The sequence below is a fragment of the Ochlerotatus camptorhynchus genome, unplaced genomic scaffold (genome assembly GCF_037179485.1).
Source record: "Ochlerotatus camptorhynchus isolate MF236.1 unplaced genomic scaffold, CSIRO-AGI_Acam_v1.1 ptg000711l, whole genome shotgun sequence".
Lineage (NCBI taxonomy): Eukaryota > Metazoa > Arthropoda > Insecta > Diptera > Culicidae > Ochlerotatus > Ochlerotatus camptorhynchus.
Genome location: NW_027041186.1, coordinates 183822 through 203965, shown reverse-complemented (window position 1 = coordinate 203965; position 20144 = coordinate 183822). Strand labels below are relative to the sequence as shown.

Below are 20144 nucleotides of genomic sequence, written 5' to 3'. Positions count from 1 at the left end.
TCAAAATATTGATACTAGAATCCTCCAATGAATGTTACCGACAAAATCACGTAACTTCTATGTGATAATCCTGTGTCGGTTAAGGTTCTACAAAGGGTCATTATTTTGTTTACTTCTTCTTTTTGAAATATATTCGCCGGAGATGAACCAGCGTCCTCGCCAGCGTCTGGCTGAAAATCTCCTTAGAGCAACCGTACCAATGAGTAAATAAGGCACATTTATCAACCTCTACCATAACGCTATTTGCGTACCGGGGGTTGCTATTCAGGTTGGGGAAATAGCAATCCGCACCTTGGGAAGTAGTGAGTTCATAAATTTAGCAACCCGGTAGCAACGCATCAGACGGTTGCTATTTTGAATAAACGCCAAAAGATTGTTTTGCCGGTGTGGAAAACGGTAATTTAAATTATGACTCTGATAGCAACGACCGGTGTGGAGAGGAGTGATTAAGCCAAAATGGAAACGCTGTGCGTAAGTAAAATAGTGCCGCAAATGGCAACGACTGGTGCGGTTGCTCTTAATAAAGACAACCAACCAACCACCTTTTTGAAATATACGATTGCGTTTAATTGTGCTATTGAGTTCTCCAAGCAGGATCTCACGAACACTACACTAATAACATTATTTTACACACACTAGCATATACTGTCATGTGCACGGTAAGAATCAAACATCCATTTATGAGTAAAAGTGAACCCATTGTCAATAAAAGTGGCACTACTAATTAATGAGTAACTTATTATACCAATTACGTAGTAACTGTTAGCTACAGGGGGAACGACACTTCAGGATTATCCCATTTTTACCCAAACCTCTCATATAATTTTCAACGTGCACAAAGTTTCAATCCATCCTATCTATTCTTTCTATTCCCAACTTATCCCTTCTGCATGCACACAAATTGTCAAGCAAGCCGTGCAGTTTCTCGAAGTTTTCAGGTCGACCGTGAAGCACTCTGCGATACTCACTGTCAGTTTACAACACTCTCCACAACAAACATCACGTATGTCAGCTGGCCATGCCGGTAAAAAATCGGTGCGAAAACTAAAAAAAAGATGACGGACCACTCGTCTATAATCGGTCTCGGGGACAAAAAACATCAAGTGCATCACGGAGGAGACGGCAACGCACATCCATTTCCCGAACTCAAACCGATCGAATTCAACGGATAAGAGCCCGGGTCTCTGTGTGTTGTAGCATGGAAGTTGCCGAACAGGCGCGAAGCAACTGTTGATTTCGTTCGAACTGTTGATTCTAGCCCCGGGAAAAGCCTTACCAATGAAACCCCCTACGACAAGCAGGTGGAAGAGGGAGTCAGGTCATTTTTTCCACTCGGCTCAAGTTTTACTCGTCTCTGCTGCTGGTCAAGGGTTCGGATAAGCAAGAGCTAATGGTGAAGTAAAACACTCACCGGTTGATGTATTTCTGTGCGAGAATATTGCGAATCAAATTCCCGTCCAAATACAGCTGGGAATATTAACCGGAACCTTGTAATCCATCGCCATCACCCGTTCCTCCTACTGTGCAGTTTCAAACTATTCGGTGCGGAACCGTTTTCTGCACTTGAGCTGTGAGCTTTGTTTATTATAGTTGAGCGGTGTCCCGAGTGGTGTCCATTAATTCCGTTTCGGTAAAAATCAATATTTTTGACCCCTCCCCCGTTTGGAACAAAATGTTACACTGAAAATGACCCCCCTCTATTTATTACGGAATGCTCTATAAACGCGCCCCCCCCCCTCGCCTTTTCATTTAATTAATTTTATTATTAATATTCAAAACAAAAACAAAAGACCAGCGTACCATCGAGTACCTGCTTTTCAAAAGTTCAAGGATAGCAAAAATCTCAATTTATAAAATTAAAACAGATCCATTTTGTAAAGCAAGATTGAGTGATGACAGCCTTCGTTGTCGTTGTATTTTCAAACTTTACATCAAGAAACGAAAAAAAAACAAAATGTTCTCTTTGTTATGTAACGCAAAGCTTTACTACTCCGCCCCTATGTATAATTCGTAACGAATAGGTGACTCTCTCTCCTTCTATAAGCGTTACGTAATTCATGGACGCTTCATTGCAGCAAATTTTTCATCTTTTTACACCTATTCTCTTCGCGTTCAGACTCGTATCCCTCTGAAATTTTTTAACACCCCTCACATCACATCAATGGATCAATGAAAATGCTGAGGTTTTGACAGAACTATGCTGTGGCTACCACAGTATTTTACATTTGATCGTCCATATACAGTAGCGCCAAAAGCATGCTGTGGTGGGTTCAAAACTTGACCATCTAAAATGATCAACTTGACAGTGAGCATTGACTTCTCGCCGCAAGATCTCACTAATACAACCTTGCTAGTGAAGCCGTGTAAAATCGATTTGTTTATTATTTTCAACCACGAAATCAGCTGTCAAAGTGTTCGACATGACAGCGGTTTGTTTTCTATTTTCAACCAGTAAAGTGCATGTATTAGTGAAACTGCTCACTAATACTAACGGTGGTAGAGAACTCTATGCATAAGGGCGAATACGCGTTGATCGATTCTCTTCATCGATTTTCTCTTTGCATTGCTACAGCTAAGCGAAACAATTTTCTAGAATTTGTTCAATGCAGAGTAGTAACAGGTTGTATTGGCTATCAAAAGCAACAGCAAACGCACCGAGAAACGTTAAATCACAGACAAACAGACATAAGACATTGATTATTTCTCACTGTAAAACATCGTCGCTAAAACATTACCGCCATCTGTTGAGTACACTGTGGTGGGCACTACGCTGAACAGATGGCGGTAGTGTTTAAGCGTCAAACGCAAGGGAATTGACTATGCGTGCCACAAGTTGCGGTACTACCAACTACGATACTTTTAAATTGTCCGTTAAATGCTTGTTCGATGAACAACTTGCGAGTGTTATGTCTGTTTGTCTGTGGTTAAATCTAGCGAGTTATTAACAAAAGAGAATATCGACGAAGAGAATCGATCATCGCGTGTAGGCCCTTATGCATGCTCACTGTCGAATTGCCTGATCTATTCCCATCTATTTTTTCTATCCCTGCTCTATTTTCGTCAACACGACACACTCAAAAAAATCCCTTCAATTATGTTTTTCCCCGAAAATCCTAAGTAATTATTTACTAGACTGAAAAAAAACATCCAAATGAGTGTCGTTCCCCCTGGTTAGCTACTGTTGTTAGCAGACAGTGCTGATAGGATTGAATCCTAACGGATTTCCTCCTCCTCAGCTCTATCGATCACCGGCAGTGGACTTGACAACCCCAACCACAAATAGCATCCGCAAGGTGAAGCCGAACCTGTAAAAGAAGCTTTTCTCATAGAATCGGAGTGATACCACTACCCGATTATCAAAAATAAAGCATAGATCAACACGGAATAAATTCAATTAATCATCGACCTTTATTCATCTGTGTTTCATCTCAAAATTAAAGAACATATCGAGGAGGAGTATTGGCGAAGTGAGATTGGCGATATCTGCTTTATGGCAACACTGCACGAGAGAGAAAACATTAGTTATTGACAGGTGCCGTTAAACGGCGAAGAAGTTACGCGCGAAGCGAAGAAAGAAAAAGTATTTCAGTTTCATTCCAAGTTATGCTATCGAATAAAGCACACGTAGTTTGTAAATCGGTTTTCTTTTATTCTCTTCCACGGTGAGGCGAGTCTCGAAGTTTCCTCCGATCGTTTTGTCCGCTTCGACGGAGTTGTCCACTGTGTAGCCTGGTGACGAATTCTTCAACAGGTTATGGGCCCAGGGAATTGGAAGAAGAGCTGTGCGAAAAAACGAAAATCAGAAGCGAACGAGTGATTTCCGGGTTCCGCTATTTGGATGGTGACCGACGGCGTCGGTGCAGAAGATAGTGCTTCGGCGTTGGTGTGCGTTTTGGCGTGATCGTTTCGACACGAGCAAAATCCGGGTTCGGTTCATCGGTGGCGTGCGGCGTTCGTGGCGTAGCAAAAGCAGCAAAAGAGTTTTGCTTGCAATAGTGTGTGTGAGACGATCGAGGTGTCGTCGAAGATCGATAGCATAGCGCAAGTGGTTGTGTTGAAACGAAATAGTGACAGTATTTCTGGATAGAAATGGCTGAGAAATTTTTATTTCCACGGCTAAACAACCAAAACTTCCAAACATGGAAAACACGAATAGAAATGCTCCTCAAACGTGAAGATTTATGGTATGTGGTAGAGGAAGCAAAGCCAGCCGTGCCGACAGTTGCGTGGAAGAAGGCTGACCAAAAGTGTGTGGCAACAATCGTGTTGTATATTGATGACAACCAGCTAAATCTAGTGAAGAATGCCACGGAAGCCCAAGCAGTTTGGAACGCGCTTAAATCATACCATGAGAAGGCAACAATGACGTCGCGTGTGTCGCTCCTCAAGCGAATTTGTAGTTTAAATATGAGTGAAGGGGGCGATTTTGATCAGCACCTCTTAGATCTGGAATCTCTTTTTGACCGGCTAGCATGCGTGGGGCAGACAATGGAAGAATCATTAAAAATCGCGATGATCCATAGAAGTTTGCCCGATTCGTACAATGGACTAGTGACAGCTCTGGAAAGTCGTCCAGACGCAGACTTGACGATCGATTTTGTAAAACAAAAGTTGTTGGACGAATTCCAACGAAGAGTCGAGCGGTCGGGTAGACCGAACGAAAAAGTGATGAAAGCGAAAGACAAGAAAAACAATGTTTGTTTTCATTGTCAAAAGCCGGGACATTTCAAGGCGCAGTGTCGTTTGCTAAAGCAACAACAACAGCAGCAGAATAAGAAGAGTGATAGTGATCCGAAAAACACGAAGCGCGAGTGGAAGGCTAAACAAGCAGCCGAAAAAGATGCTCCTGTGTGTTTCACAGTCGGTGAAAATCCAAAAGGTGGTGGTTGGTACATTGACAGTGGGTGTTCCACCCACATGACGAGTGAAAAATCCTTTTTTGTCAAGTTGGATAAAAATGTGAAAACGGAGGTTGTGTTGGCCGACGGTTCGGTTACGAAAGCGTGCGGTATCGGTGAAGGCGTTGTGCGTTGCGTCGACGGCGGTGGTAAGGTGAAGGACATCAACATAAGTAATGTTTTATACATCCCCGCGTTGAACAGTGGACTCCTCTCGGTTCGTAAATTGGCGCAGAAAGGATTCGAAGTAAAATTTAGTGCGACAAACTGCCAAATAGTGAGCGACGGCGGATCTGTTGTGGCGACGGGTGGAATAAGTGGCAACCTGTACGTGTTGAATACGGCAGAGCAGGTGAAACTGGGAAGAGCGTTGCAGCACCTGAAGAACTGCCAGCACACCTGGCACAGACGGATGGGACATCGAGACCCAGCCATGCTGGAACGTGCCAAGGAGCTTTCGGATGGAGTCGACATTCAAGATTGCGGCATTCGGCAGGTTTGCGAACCGTGCCTACAAGGTAAATTACCACGCATTTCTTTTCCCAAAGCGTCAGAGCATAAGTCGAACCGTGTCTTGGACCTGGTACACACAGACGTATGTGGTCCAATGGCGAATGTAACACCAGGAGGCTGTCGGTATATTCTGCCGTTGACCGACGATTTCAGCCGTTACTGTGTGGTGTTCTTGCTCCGGCAGAAGCTGGATGTGGCGGGGTGCGTTAAACGATATGTAGCCCATGTGAAAACCCGATTCGGAAGGCCGCCTTGCGTCATACGGTCAGACGGAGGAGGGGAATTCATCAATCGGGAATTGAAAGAGTTCTACGATCATGAGGGTATCCAGTCGCAGGTAACCGCACCGTACTGCCCCCAGCAAAACGGCGTCTCGGAACGTAAGAACTGGACCTTGCAGGAGATGGCGTCATGTATGCTGCTGGACGCCGGCCTAGCGAAGAAATATTGGGGAGAGGCGGTTATGACGGCAACTTACTTGCAAAACCGTCTGCCGTCACGTTCTGTGGATCGTACACCGTACGAGAAATGGTTTGGTGTGAAACCGAATTTGAAGCATCTTCGTGTGTTTGGGTCAGTGGCATACGTTCATGTTCCTGCGGTAAAGCGTGTTAAGTTCGATGCGAAGAGCCGGAAGTTGGTGTTCGTAGGCTATTGCGAGGATCGAAAGGCCTATCGATTCCTGGATCCAGAAGATGACAGTGTTACTATCAGTCGTGATGTCAGCTTCATCGAGCAGAAGAACGGATCGTCGTCGAGCGAGCAGAGCGGTTGCAGTGGATCAAGCGTAGCAGAATTGAACTGGCCAGGACTAACGAATATGGAGAGCAAGCTTCAGGAGGAGCAGGATCGGCGTTCTATTCAGGAAGAGCAAGAAGAAACCGAGGAAGAACTTCACAGCTGCGAAGAAGACAACGCCGAAGCAGAAGAAGAGCAAGCCACTAGTGGAAGCAGTGGTGCCGGGAAGCGCTCTACCCGGGGAATCTTACCACCACGGCTCAACGATTACGTGGTGGATATTGCGATGGCTGTTGAAGCAGAACCGACCAGCTACAATGAGGCGGTCGCCGGACCCGAACATGATTTGTGGATAGAAGCTATGCGTGAAGAATTCGAATCGTTGATCAGGAATAAGACGTGGAAGCTAGTGGATCTACCGGCCGGGCGTAAACCAATCGGTTGTAAGTGGATTTATCGCCGCAAAGAGGACAGTGAGGGAAATGTTACCCGTTTTAAGGCACGTCTAGTTGCGCAGGGATATACGCAGCAGTACGGCGTCGACTATAGTGAGGTATTTTCACCAGTGGCGAGCCAAACAACGTTGAGAGTCTTGCTGTCAGTAGCGGGCTACAAGCAAATGACGGTGCATCACCTGGATGTAAAGTCCGCGTACCTGCATGGTAAGTTAGCCGAAGAAATTTACATGCAGCAGCCGCCGGGTTTCGTGCAGCGGGGCAATGAGAAGAAAGTTTGTAAGCTGGAACGAAGTTTGTATGGTCTGAAAGAGAGTGCGCGTGTCTGGAATGACATGATTCACGGATTGCTGATTGCCTATGGGTTCACGCAGTCAAAGAATGACCCATGTTTGTACACCATAGTGACAGCTGACGGAGTGCGAACGTACCTGATAATATACGTTGACGATATGGTCGTCGCCAGCACGGACGTTCGAGAGATCACCAGACTGGAGACAGCCCTCAAGAAGAACATTGAGTTGACTTCATTGGGGGAGATAAAGTTTTTTTTGGGTATGCGAGTAACTAGAGACGAGGATGGATTCTTTAGTCTAGATCAGCAGGCTTACATCAGGAAGGTAGCAGCACAATTTGACTTAGAGCATGCCAAGGGCTCAAAGTATCCGCTCGACGTAGGTTACTACAAAAACCGCGAGGGAAGTGACAAGCTGCCAAACAACAATCGCTACCGCAGCCTGGTGGGTGCGCTGTTGTATATAGGACTCAACACCCGCCCTGACATAACAGCAAGCGTGACGATCCTGAGTAGGCAGACCAGTGAACCAACAGAAGTGGACTGGAATGAACTCAAGCGAGTCGTGCGATATATGATGAAGACGAGCAAGTACAAGCTGAAGCTGACAAGTGGGAGAAAGGATCCAGCTACGCTGCACGGATACTGCGACTCTGATTGGAGTGGAGATGTCGCAGACAGGAAATCGACTACAGGCTATTTGTTCCAGCTAGGGGCCGCTACAGTGTGTTGGGTAAGCCGCAAACAAACTAGCGTTGCTCTTTCAAGCATGGAAGCGGAATACGCAGCATTGTCGGAGGCGTGTAAGGAATTACTTTGGCTACGACGACTGTTGGACGATTTTCAGGTGCATCAACCAGAGGCGACAGTACACTAGTAAAAATCCACACATAACTAATAGAAAATTTCTATAAAATATTAAGCATAATATTCATTTGGCCACACATAATTAGATATCATGGAACAAAACACATACAGATTATGTGTCATATAAACAGTGTGATCACATATAGAGATGATATGTGCAAGTGAGATTTATGTGTCTGGCATATAGAAACTATATCATAAATCTAATTGCAAAAATCTATGTGTGGAACACATAGAAACAATCATTGACTTTTTCTCAGTGTAGTCTTTGAAGACAACAAAAGTTGCATCGACTTCGCTCAAATTGACCATGTGTCGCGTCGATCGAAGCACATAGATACTCGCATCCATTTTGCGAAGGATCTGGTAGAGAAAGGTGTCATTGAACTTCAATACTGCAGCTCGGAAGAAATGAAGGCGGATATGTTAACCAAGCCGCTGGGGAACATCAAGTTGCAGAGATTTTCGGAAGCTGTGGGATTGGTGGTTGCAGACTAAGGAAGGCGATGGATAAAGAACATATCGAGGAGGAGTATTGGCGAAGTGAGATTGGCGATATCTGCTTTATGGCAACACTGCACGAGAGAGAAAACATTAGTTGTTGACAGGTGCTGTTAAACGGCGAAGAAGTTACGCGCGAAGCGAAGAAAGAAAAAGTGTTTCAGTTTCATTCCAAGTTATGCTATCGAATAAAGCACACGTAGTTTGTAAATCGGTTTTCTTTTATTCTCTTCCACGGTGACGCGAGTCTCGAAGTTTCCTCCGATCGTTTTGTCCGCTTCGACGGAGTTGTCCACTGTGTAGCCTGGTGACGAATTCTTCAACAAAAATTACATCTTTACATACACGCTTATTCTGGTCAGCTCAAAATTGAGTCAAATGTACTCATCTCAGCGGCAAGTATGGCTACTCAAAATTGAGTAACCTTATGTTGACTCACTTTTGAGTAAACTACGTTCTCATGTAGACTGAGTCAAATCCACTCGCCCGTACTTTCAGTTGCGGGGAGGGTTTTTGTTTTGATTTTTATTCAAGGAAATAGAAATTGCCTGCTCCGGATTCATTCTACCGGAGCAAAAAACGGTTCAACACCGTTTCTCTAAGCAATTCGTACTTACCTGAAGGCATTTCAGCCGGTTTTGAGTAACATTTTCTATGAGGTTCCCTCCGACATGACTGGCATTTTTTCCAAGTCCAGGATTTTGCTGACTGAGTGGCTTTTACTCAGTTTGACATTTCTCGTTTACTCAATTTTTGACAACTCGATACATCGGACGAAAGTGAGTACGATCGACTCACCTGGTGAGTTAGCAGAAGTTAGCGTGTAGTTCTGGGCAACATCCTATCCTAGCTTGGTAATAGAGCACTAGTGATTGCTGTGAACATTCTGGTGTATTAGGTTTTGCACCGTCGGGGTTAACCTCAATCTGATGACAGTTTAGTGGTACTGTTTACGTGGACTTAGCCGATTTTTTCTTGGGTGGATTTTCTCGATAATTTTTCAGACTGCAGTGAGATGTAAACCACATTTCTGCAATGTTCACGAGCAACATCCTTGCAATGCGCTGTTCCTCGACAATATTCAAGTTAAAATTCGGAAATTTTAGAATTTTTTTTTTCGAAAAAACGACTAAATGCTTGTAAACAGTACCACTGAACTGTCAAAAAGGTTCAGCCGATTAACACTGAGTTCATTCGTGACGTCACGCTGCAGAACCTAATACCATGCACCTGGTAAGCACAGTGTACACTAATCTCCTCTATCCTGCACTCTAAATATAGTTTACTTGAAATGGTTCAGAATCAACTCACACGGAAAGATTAAATTAATACTCCAACACTTCCCCTCAATTAATCATTCCTAGTGTGTCCAATAGCTTAATAAATCTCCCTTTTGGCAATGGTTTTGTAAAAAGGTCTGCTAACTGATTTTCACTTGGAATATACTTAAGTAAAATTTGCTTATCTTTGATCAAACTTCTTACATACATATACTTTACGTCTATATGCTTCGTACGTTGATGCTCTCGAGCCTCTTCAGCAATGCGAATACAAGGTATACTGTCTTCATACATTGTGTATGGGACTAAATTGATCCCAATCTCACGCAGTAAGTTCGACATCCATACACCTTCCTTCGCGGCATGACACAAGGCAACGAGCTCGGATTCGGTTGACGACAAACTGACGATTTGTTGCCGCTTACTTCCCCAGGAGACCGTATTTCCGTATATGGTGAAGACACATCCGGAGTTTGACTTCCGTTCCTCCAGATCGTTCGCAAAATCGGCGTCCGAATATCCTCGTAATGGCACATCATCTTTGTCTCGAGTGTACACCATCTTCGTGGATTTGGTACCTTGAAGATAGCGCAGGATCCTTTTGAGTCCATCCCAATGTTCCTTTCCAGGCGAGCTCTGAAATTGACTTAAAATACTCACAGCAATGGTTATGTCAGGCCTTGACATTATCGTCAAGTATTGCAAAGAGCCTAGCAGCTCTTTAAAGGGTTCATCAGTAGGAATGTTTGATTTCTTCCACTTACAGTTTACATCCATAGGTGTAGCCACCGGTTTACAATCTTTCATACCAAACCTTGCCAATACCTTTTCAATGTATGCTTGTTGGGATAATTCCAGTGTACCATTATCTAGACAACGCATAATATCCAACCCTAGGAAGCTACTTACTTCCCCAAGATCTTTCATCTTAAAGCTTTCCAACAATTTTTCTTTGATCCACTTTATCTGAACCATATCCTTTCCAAATATAAGGATATCATCAACATAAAGAATAATGTAAAGTCCTCGTCTAGCACAATAATAGAGGCAGCTATCCGAATTTAATTTATGAAACCCCAGTTTCGTAATAGTCTCATCAAATTTATGATTCCAACTCCTTCCTGCGTGTTTGAGACCATAAATGCTCTTGTTAAGCTTACAAAGTTCAATTTGTCCATGTTCATTTGGAGGAAGTCTCATGTATATCTCTTCTTGTAGTGAACCATTCAGGAATGCCGTCTTTACGTCCATTTGATGTATCAACCAATCCTTTTTGACTGCAATCGAAAGCATCACTCGAACCGTAGTCATCTTGGCAACCGGCGCAAAGGTTTCACTGTAGTCCACTCCTGGACGTTGCGAACAACCTTTGGCCACAAGTCTAGCCTTATATCGTGATGAATTGCCTTCGTCTTTGATACTAAACACCCACATGGAATTGATAGCTTTTCTTCCCTGAGGGAGCTCGCTAACCAACGTCCAAGTGTTGTTTTCAATCAAAGCACTGACCTCTTCATCAACAGCATGCTTCCACTTGTGCCAATCATCCCGCTCTTTCAATTCCTGTATGGTTTGTGGTATATCCTGAGAGTGATGAGAAGACAGAAGACTTGTCTCATAATCGCGTAGCCAAATTGGTCTTTTCACCATCCTTTGACTTCGGCGAGTAGCCTCACTTGCATCTTCATATTCATCCGAGTATAGAAAGCTCCACAAATTCATCTTCATCACTTTCTGATTCAGTATTTACTTGATTAGGACTTGTATTAACCTCTGGCTCGATTGGTATTTCATGGTACACCTCAACTGAAGGTAAATCGTTATGCTTTAGCTCTTCATCTTTATCAAAATAAAAGGTAAACTCGTCAAATTTGACATCCCTAGAAATGACAATTTTCTGATTTGTCTCATCCCAGAGTCTAAATCCATTTGGTACATATCCCACCATGACTAAAGCACGACTTCTCATGTCCAGTTTTGTTGTGTGTTCTTTATTTACATGAGCATAAGCAACACAACCAAAAACTTTAAGTTTACTCAAATCCGGTTTAAAACCAAACCACATTTCATGTGGTGTTTTTGCAACTGTCAAGGCACTTGTAGGACTTCGGTTAAGAGTGTATGCCGATGCATACAAGACCTCACCCCACATGTTCATAGGAACCTTACTCTCGTGCATAATTGATCTGACTTTATCCATCAGCGTCCGGTTAACCTTTTCACTAACCCCGTTTTGATGCGGTGTGTAAAGAGTGGTTGGGATCATTTGAATGCCTTTGCTTTTACAGAAAGAAATGAACTCTTTATTGTAGTACTCACCCCCATTGTCAGACCTCAACTTGGAAATACGTTGAGAAAACTGTGCCGTTACCATGGCTTCATATTCTTGAAACTTTAGAAAAACTTCACTTTTATGCTTCATTAGATATACGACTAGGAAATGTGTGTAATCGTCCATAAATGTGACGAAATACCGAAATCCATCATGGGTAGGTTCAGGAAAATGGCCACACACATCAGAGTGTATCAGCTCTAGTGGTCTGGTTGATCGTATTTTGTGGGTTTTATCGAATGGTTCTCTGCTTTGTTTACCAAAAACACAAGCATCGCATCCAATTGGACTTTTAACATCTATGGATGATAGCTGAAGAGTCAGCTTCTCGCCCATATTGTCCTTTACCATCTTGGACATATTATGAAACCCCAAATGCCCAAACCTCTGATGCCACAGTTTTTCTTCATCGAATACTTTACCTTTCAATGCGGAAGTCGTTAGTTCAGAGGATTCTAACGGAAAAAGATCCAAGTGATAAAGTCCATTTATTCTTTTTCCTGTGATAACCACACTGCCATCTTTATCGCGAATCTCAACTTTCCCATCAAAAAAGTGAACAGACTTCCCAGTGGATTCTATTCTCGAGACCGACAACAAATTGGAACTGAGTTCTGGAATGAATATAGCGTCATAGATTTCAACCCTTGCGTTTTTATTGGTTCTCAACAATGCATTTCCCCGTCGTTTGGCAATAATGGAATTCCCCTGCTCGGCTGTCCCAATTCGCATCTCAGGTGCCTCCCACAGCTGCTGGAAGACTTGCCTATCCTTCAGCATATGTTGAGTAGCTCCAGAATCAAGCAACTCAGAAAGATTCGTTGGAATGGGAACCGGCATGTCTGTGATGTCCATTGCTTGAACCCGGATGTCTCGAAGTAGGTCTTCGTTGATGCGTTCGAGAGGGATCCGTACTTTGAATGCTCCATTCTCCCTGGACACTAGGGCTACATCCCTGGCTGCATCATGTCGCCGGTTGTCAGACTGAGAATTAACTGTATTCCGAGCTTGCTTCTTGCGGTTTCGGAAAATACGGCAGTTCCTACGCTTATGCCCGTTCCTTCCGCATTCGTAGCACTCGATGTCCTTCTTTGGCTTCCTCGGTCTTTCTTCCCTGTTGGAATGACCATTCGCCACCACCTTTGGAGCCGAATACATGGCGACAGGTTGCGACGGACCAGGCTCGTTCTGTCGGGCAGATTCCTCGGCGTCGAGGAAAACTCGCTGTATTTGTTCGATGCTCATCTCTTCCAATTCTGCTCGGCGAACCACAGATAGCGCTCCAATAATGTGTTGGTATTTGTCCGGAATCGATAGAAATAACGTGCTAACTTGATCCTTGTGTGGTACGGGATCATTTAGCTCCTGCAGTTCTCGCACAAGTTCTTGATGGCGAGCAAAAAGGTCCCGTAGCGATTTATAACCACCCTGTTTCAAGTTGTACAACTTCGAGCGCAAGCCTAGCATGGCAACTGCCCCTTGCCGTTTGTAAATTTGATTTAGCTTCAACATTATTTCCTTTGCAAACTGACTTTGCAATACATGCCCCATTGGCTCATCGTCCAATGCCATCCATAGCTCATTGATCGTAGAATCATCATCTCTGAGCCGCTTTTCCCACATTTTCTGTCTTTCTTCCTCTTGCTCAGCTGTCGCGCCTGGCACGGGATTAGCGTAATCTTCCTCTGCCGGAAGTTACGAAAGGGTATACAGCAAACCTTCTTGCTTCAAATGCTGTTCAAAACGCTTCTTCCAGAAAGGAAAAGCTTTTTCATCGCCCCTAAAGACAGGAACCACAACCCGACGAAGTCTGTTGTCCATTTTTACTCAGTAAGTCTGGGAAAATAGCAAAATACTTTTTCAACGGAAATGGATTCTTAACTAAGTAAGTCTTTTCGTCAGCGAAGCGTAATAATTGCAAACATCCAATGAAAAAAAATGTCTTCAACTGGATTGCACTCAATAGCTTCCAACTGGAAAGCAAGTCTGTTCGTCAATGAAGCGTAGCAATTGCAAATATCCAATGAAAAAATGTCTTCAACTGGATTGCAGTCATTAGCTTCCAACTGGAAAGTCGTAGTGAAATAAATGAGAAACTTTTCAATGGAAATAAATGTCTCCAATCTGATTAGCTCTCAAATAAATCACTTCGTCCTCTTATTCAAGTTCAAAGTCTGATTTGCTGTCTGGGCCCATAACCTGTTAGCAGACAGTGCTGATAGGATTGAATCCTAACGGATTTCCTCCTCCTCAGCTCTATCGATCACCGGCAGTGGACTTGACAACCCTAACCACAAATAGCATCCGCAAGGTGAAGCCGAACCTGTAAAAGAAGCTTTTCTCATAGAATCGGAGTGATACCACTACCCGATTATCAAAAATAAAGCATAGATCAACACGGAATAAATTCAATTAATCATCGACCTTTATTCATCTGTGTTTCATCTCAAAATTACATCTTTACATAGTTCTGGGCAACATCCTATCCTAGCTTGGTAATAGAGCACTATTCTGGCGAGCATTCTGGTAGTCAGTAAGGTCCATTAATGGTTTTGTATTATCGCTCAACTTTACGTGGAATATATCGTGAATTGGTAATCAGTAAATTACAGGCAACCAATTCGCGATATATTCCACATAAAGTTGATCGATGTTACAAAACCATTCGTGGACCTTATTGACTACCATAACCATTACCATTAAAGTTCTCAAACCATAAGTTAAAAGGTTCTAATATAGTTCTCTTTCCGAAAATGTATGGAGAAAACAAGAATTTGGAACGGTAATGGTTCTTAACAACCCATTATTTGTAAGGTCCAGTTCCAAAAAACCATAATACACACGCAGAAAAAAATATTTTAATCGTAATAATATTTGACGTAAAATCAATAAGAATTTCATTTTGTTTTGGCTGCAAAAAGAAATCATTATTGTTTCAACAATCCAGTATTTTTGTTCCTCAAAACCCATGGATTGTTAAATCAAAAAGAAAATCTTTTCGAATTAACAAGAGCTTTCATGGTTTTGACGTAAGCTGTCAAATTTGGCAGCTGGGTCATCAACAAAAATATGTTTGTTTTTAAAAGAGATTTCTTGTTGATTCAATCATATTTATTTTATGAAGTCTGACAATTCACGCAGTAGAAATAAAAATATGTTTATTGATTCAAAAATCCGGAGTGATTTGAGATTTGGGCGTAATTACTTTTGAAAACAAACAGGTCAATCACTGATTTCTCTTGAATAAAAGCTCAATCTCACAAACAAACTATACCAAATAATAGAGGAATCATTCCTCTACCTCATAGTGTTATTACTTTTCGGGATTGAGCTTTTATTCGCGAGAAATCGGTGATTGACGTATTTGTTTACAAATGCAATTACGCCCAAATCTCAAATCACTCCGGAAATAATATGGCAAATTTTTTTATGTTTTGTTTTCTTTTTCACTGATCATCCTTCGGAAGGAAAGTAAAGCCGTTGGTCCCCAGTTAATTAGTTGATGGGTCGATATGTAGGGTCCAGGTGAGGAAGCTGCCTTCCTGGCGTCAGGAGCATTGGTACTCAGTACGGAAAACAAGATCGACGGAAAAAAAAATCAAGGAAAAAAATTGATTATATTTAGCAACTGCAGCTCAAACTGCAGCATACTTACTTACCTCAAGTCTCAAGATTTTCGGAAATTTTGCACTTATTTCCCGAAATTCACAAGTTTTGTTATTGTTTACATTTTTTCCGGGTGAAACGAGGGAATGGTTGGTAGTTATTTTTGCATTCATGGCCCGGGGAACGGACACAGCAAATAAATGCTAAATTAAAATGAACTATTGTTGGATTAATAAAAGAATATTGTTATTTTTACAATAGTTGCAGTTGAAAAGTGGCTTATTAAAACAAAAAGAATCCTATTTTGAATTTATATGAATGAGTATTATTGAAACAACAAAATGCAACATAATTTCAACCGGAATTGTTTGTTTAAATACAACTAAAGTTTTGTTTGGTTCAATGCAAACAATTTTCTGTCCGTGATAAGGTTGAAACTTTATCATTAAACGTTCATGTAAAGTTCCGTAACCATTTCAGTTAAAGTTTAGCAGGGATTATAAACAATTTTTAACCATTTTAGGTAAGGTCAATTTATGGTTCGCGTTTATGCGGGAATCGCACCAATACGAACCCGCCTGGAGAGGACTATAGACCTTTTTGACGTTTAATCGTCTTTCTCTATCCAGCACACAGGAATAAATGGATGATTTGTTTTCCCACTAATTTGTTTCTCGCTCACACTGCTTCAGTTTAAATGGTGCATTATAGTGTGCGCCAATAGTCCTCTCCAGGTGGGTTCGTATTGGTGCGATTTGCGTGTGTTAGTGAGATGAAATTTTTTGTTTGCTGTAAGAACTGTCTTTCTAAAGTAAAAATAAACAACAAAACAAAAACAAACCCTACGCTTGCACGGTAACAGTCAAGTACCCTTTTGTGAGTAAAGGCTAACCTATTTTTGATAAAAATGGCTTTACTCATTAATGACTAAATTATTTTAATAACAATGAGTTTCTGCTAACAGTAGCTAACAGTTACTACTTAATTGGCATAATGAATTAATGATTAATTAGTGGTGCCGCTTTTATTGACAATGGGTTCACTTTTACTCATAAATGGATGTTTGATTCTTACCGTGCACATGACAGTATACGCTAGTGTGTGTAAAATTATGTTATTAGTGTAGTGTTCGTGAGCTCCTGCTTGGAGAACTCAATTAAGGTTCAATTTACTTTGATGCATTTTCGAAAAATTCAAAAGCAGTTTTTTTCGACGCATTCTTTCAGATTGCTAAAAGCTCGCGTCATTTTGTGTAGAATAGCAAAAGGAATCGAATAGTGCGAGCATTTTGCAATCTGGACTAATGCGTCGAAAAAAACTGCTCTTGAATTTTTTCGAAAAAGCATCAAAGTAAATTGAACCTTAAACGTTAAAAAGCTCTATTAGCACGGAAAACAAATCATAGAAAAAAAAAACAGAAATCAGTACACTGATAAATTTAACTATTCCCATTTTGCTTGAAATTTAATTAATTTGACATTAAACTCAGTTTAATCATATCGAATGATTAAAAATTAATCATCTCTTTCTAAAAAATTAGATTAGATTAGATTGTAGATTATCTTTTTTTGAATAAATTTTAATCATTTTTTTATATTATTTTAATAATTTTTTATTGAATTTTAATCTTTTTTGATTATATATTAGTAGTTAAAAATAATAAAATGTAATACTAGAAAGATTATTTCGATTTTAATCATGCATGACTACTGCCGAAGTAATCATGGCTCGGACTAAATAAGGTGAAGCGGGAATCTGCATACTTTTTAAGCTTTTTTGATTTAATTTATCTTTGAGTGTATGAAGCAAGCAAGCGAGACACCGGACATTGAATGTGATTTTTTTTATAAAACTTAACTATGAAAATAGTATACATCACCTACCCTCTAGTATGTCCATCGTTGCGCTGTCCAGCTTGGACCGGAGTTCTTTTATTTTCCTGTTGTACTTTGCTGAAATATATACAAATAGCGTGCGTAAACAAGGCAGGATACAGCAAAGTTTGAAGTTTTTTTACCCATTAATGAGTATAAAAATACACATTTTTTGACTGGTAATACATTCTTAAAATGTGTATTTTTTAACACATTTTAAGATCAAATTTACACATTTTTTGACAGCTGCATATAAATATAAAAAATGTGTATTATTTTACTCATTTATGTGTTTACGCTGGTTACCGTGTATGCAAAACCGACGCAGATGTCGCCACTGCATTATGATGATAATGTTGACAGACTGCATATAAAATTCGTGAAAATTTGCATTAAATCATAATTTTCATCAAGCCTGCGTGAAATCCTTCCAATATAACATTCGAATTGAAGAAGAAAATGTTTTTACGATCAGACTGATGTGCATCTTTGACTTTTCCAGATGAACTTTCATAAGATATATTCATTTCATTTCACGGCTCCATCAATGCTGCATCGTACGTATGATGTAAACAGAAGTAAATTGCTCAATTACTCAAAATAAAGATGATTTGTCATCTTGTTAACACTTTATAAACCATCGAGCACCATTTTATAGTATGATGCGTGTTGAGTAAATCAAGTTCCATTGCGTTTTCCGTCGAAAATTGTGAGTATCAATATGTTTACCTAAAAAAGGCCAAAATGAACATTTATTGAAAATTGGCGTCCTATACAACCATTTCTACATTATCACCAGCATGATACAATCTTTTTAAATTCACTTAATTTCCACTTTCATCCTAGTGGAAATCGCACAAATTCACCATTTTCCGAAAAATGCAGCTGCGCAGGAGGTAACCTCTACCTGTGGGTGCAAACTTGTTATGCATAATTTTCCATGAAAACATCTCCGATCCATACTGAAACAATAACAGTTTGTTTGCAAACACGTTTTCTTACACGATTCAAGTAAAATTTTCCACTGGAAATTATTAGTTTTTTATTTATGTACCGATTTGCCCCCAAAATCGTCTGTTTTACTTGGAGAATTTGGAAACTATCCTCCTTCTAGTAGTTCTCACTTCGAAATGTAGGTGGCGAAAGCTTGGAAAAGTTTCACTGCAAGACGCCAATGTCCAGATTAGTAATGCAAGTCCGGTAGACTACCTACATGTGAAAGTCTAAAGGTCATATTCAAAGGATTCCCTGAACAAATTTAGAGAACGTATTGTCACGTATTGTATTCCGTTAGGTAATGTTGGCATTTATTGCAAAACTGATGTTTTGGATGCATTTAAACAACATAAACACTAATAAGTGTTGATTTTACAATTTGACGACATCTCCCTATAATCTCAAAATTTAGCAGACTATAGCTGTCAAATTTTCTTTTGGGAAAAATCCTCAAAAATTACTTTTCCGTTTTCTTTTCAGCTGCGTACCAGGCTTTAAGCCTGGTACGCAGCTGAAAAGAAAACGGAAAAGTAATTTTGAGGAATATTCCCAAAAGTAAATTTGACAGCTATAGGAAGGTGTCTTTTGCTAAATTTTGAGTTCATAGGTAGGTGTCGTCTAATTTTAAAATCAACAATTATAAATTTTTATGTTGTTAAAATGCATCCAAAACATCATTTTTACAACAAAAGTTAAAATTACCTAACGGAATAATTGGTCAGACCATTATTCCGCAAGGAAAATGAAATTGCATTCCGAATGCGCCACCTTCATATCGATCACGATACTAATGTAATCGATCTTTCCTTTACCGATTTCTTTTGAACTGCGTACTGGGTCAAGAAATGCTAAGGAAAAGAAATTTCTTTAGCATTCCGTGTCCTATCCCGTAGCACGTAAAAACGTCACTACTTTTCAGCTGCGTACCAGGCTTTATGCGAGTCGATTGAAATCAGCTTAATATTAAATAAGGGTTAAGTTGATCCTTAACATAGAAGCGTAGATGCGTAGGTGAAGGATGAGAAAAATGAGAGGCAAAGGTGTTGAAATGCAGAATTACTATTTTCAGACTGAAGCTTTATTTTTTTTTGTTTCTTTTTTTCTTGTAGGAACGCGATAGTAATTCTCTTCTTCCCGACTATGATGAAGCAGTAGCTCAAAGCTTGAAACAGGCACCACCTCCATCGTATGTAGTTGCGATGTCTATGAATAATAAGGATAAGGCGCAAATTGATGCAACACCTGCTAAAGCTGTAACTATAAATTCCAATGAGAATGTAAGCTTCTCTGATCCGCCTCCGTACAATGCTGTTGACGATGACGTACAACATAATGTAGCAACGCCTGTTGACAACGCTGTGTCGGTAATCGTTGTCGAATCTGCTTCTAGTGCTACTTAAAACTCGCTACATTCAATAGAGTCAAATAGAACTTGAATACTATTATAAGCATTATACATATGATTCGGATCAGATAACCCGTCATACACATTGATAAGCACAGTACATCTAGCAATATTATGTGTTTTTGTAAACCTGATTTTTAAATTTCTATCTTTTATATTGTTATTCTCAAAATTATTTACTGATAAATGTCAATACAAATTTAATATAATCCTGAGAACAATCCTTCAATCCAGAACTACCACGTTAACCATGGCACAAAACATAGGTACCTCGTTTTTGTGTGTGTGTGTGTGTGTGTGTGTGTGTGTGTGTGTGTGTGTGTGTGTGTGTGTGTGTGTGTCTGTGTGTGTGTGTTTGTGTGTGTGTGTGTGTGTGTGTGTGTG

The 20144-nt window shown here is 40.7% G+C and overlaps 1 protein-coding gene across 5 annotated transcripts in view; it reads left to right on the top strand.

Moving 5' to 3' along the window:
• LOC135714765 (lysosomal-associated transmembrane protein 4B) overlaps positions 1-19941 on the top strand; it is a 222761-nt gene extending 202820 nt beyond the window's left edge. For 4 of the 5 annotated variants that reach the window (XM_065238134.1, XM_065238135.1, XM_065238137.1 and 1 more), the window contains one exon: positions 19465-19939. In XM_065238134.1, the coding sequence (XP_065094206.1) occupies positions 19465-19755 (291 nt within the window). In that variant the 3' untranslated portion in view covers positions 19756-19939. Of the gene's footprint in view, positions 1-19464 lie in introns of all 5 variants that reach the window. The other variant, XM_065238138.1, reaches the window with a different exon arrangement.
• The last annotated feature ends 203 nt before the right edge of the window (positions 19942-20144 follow it).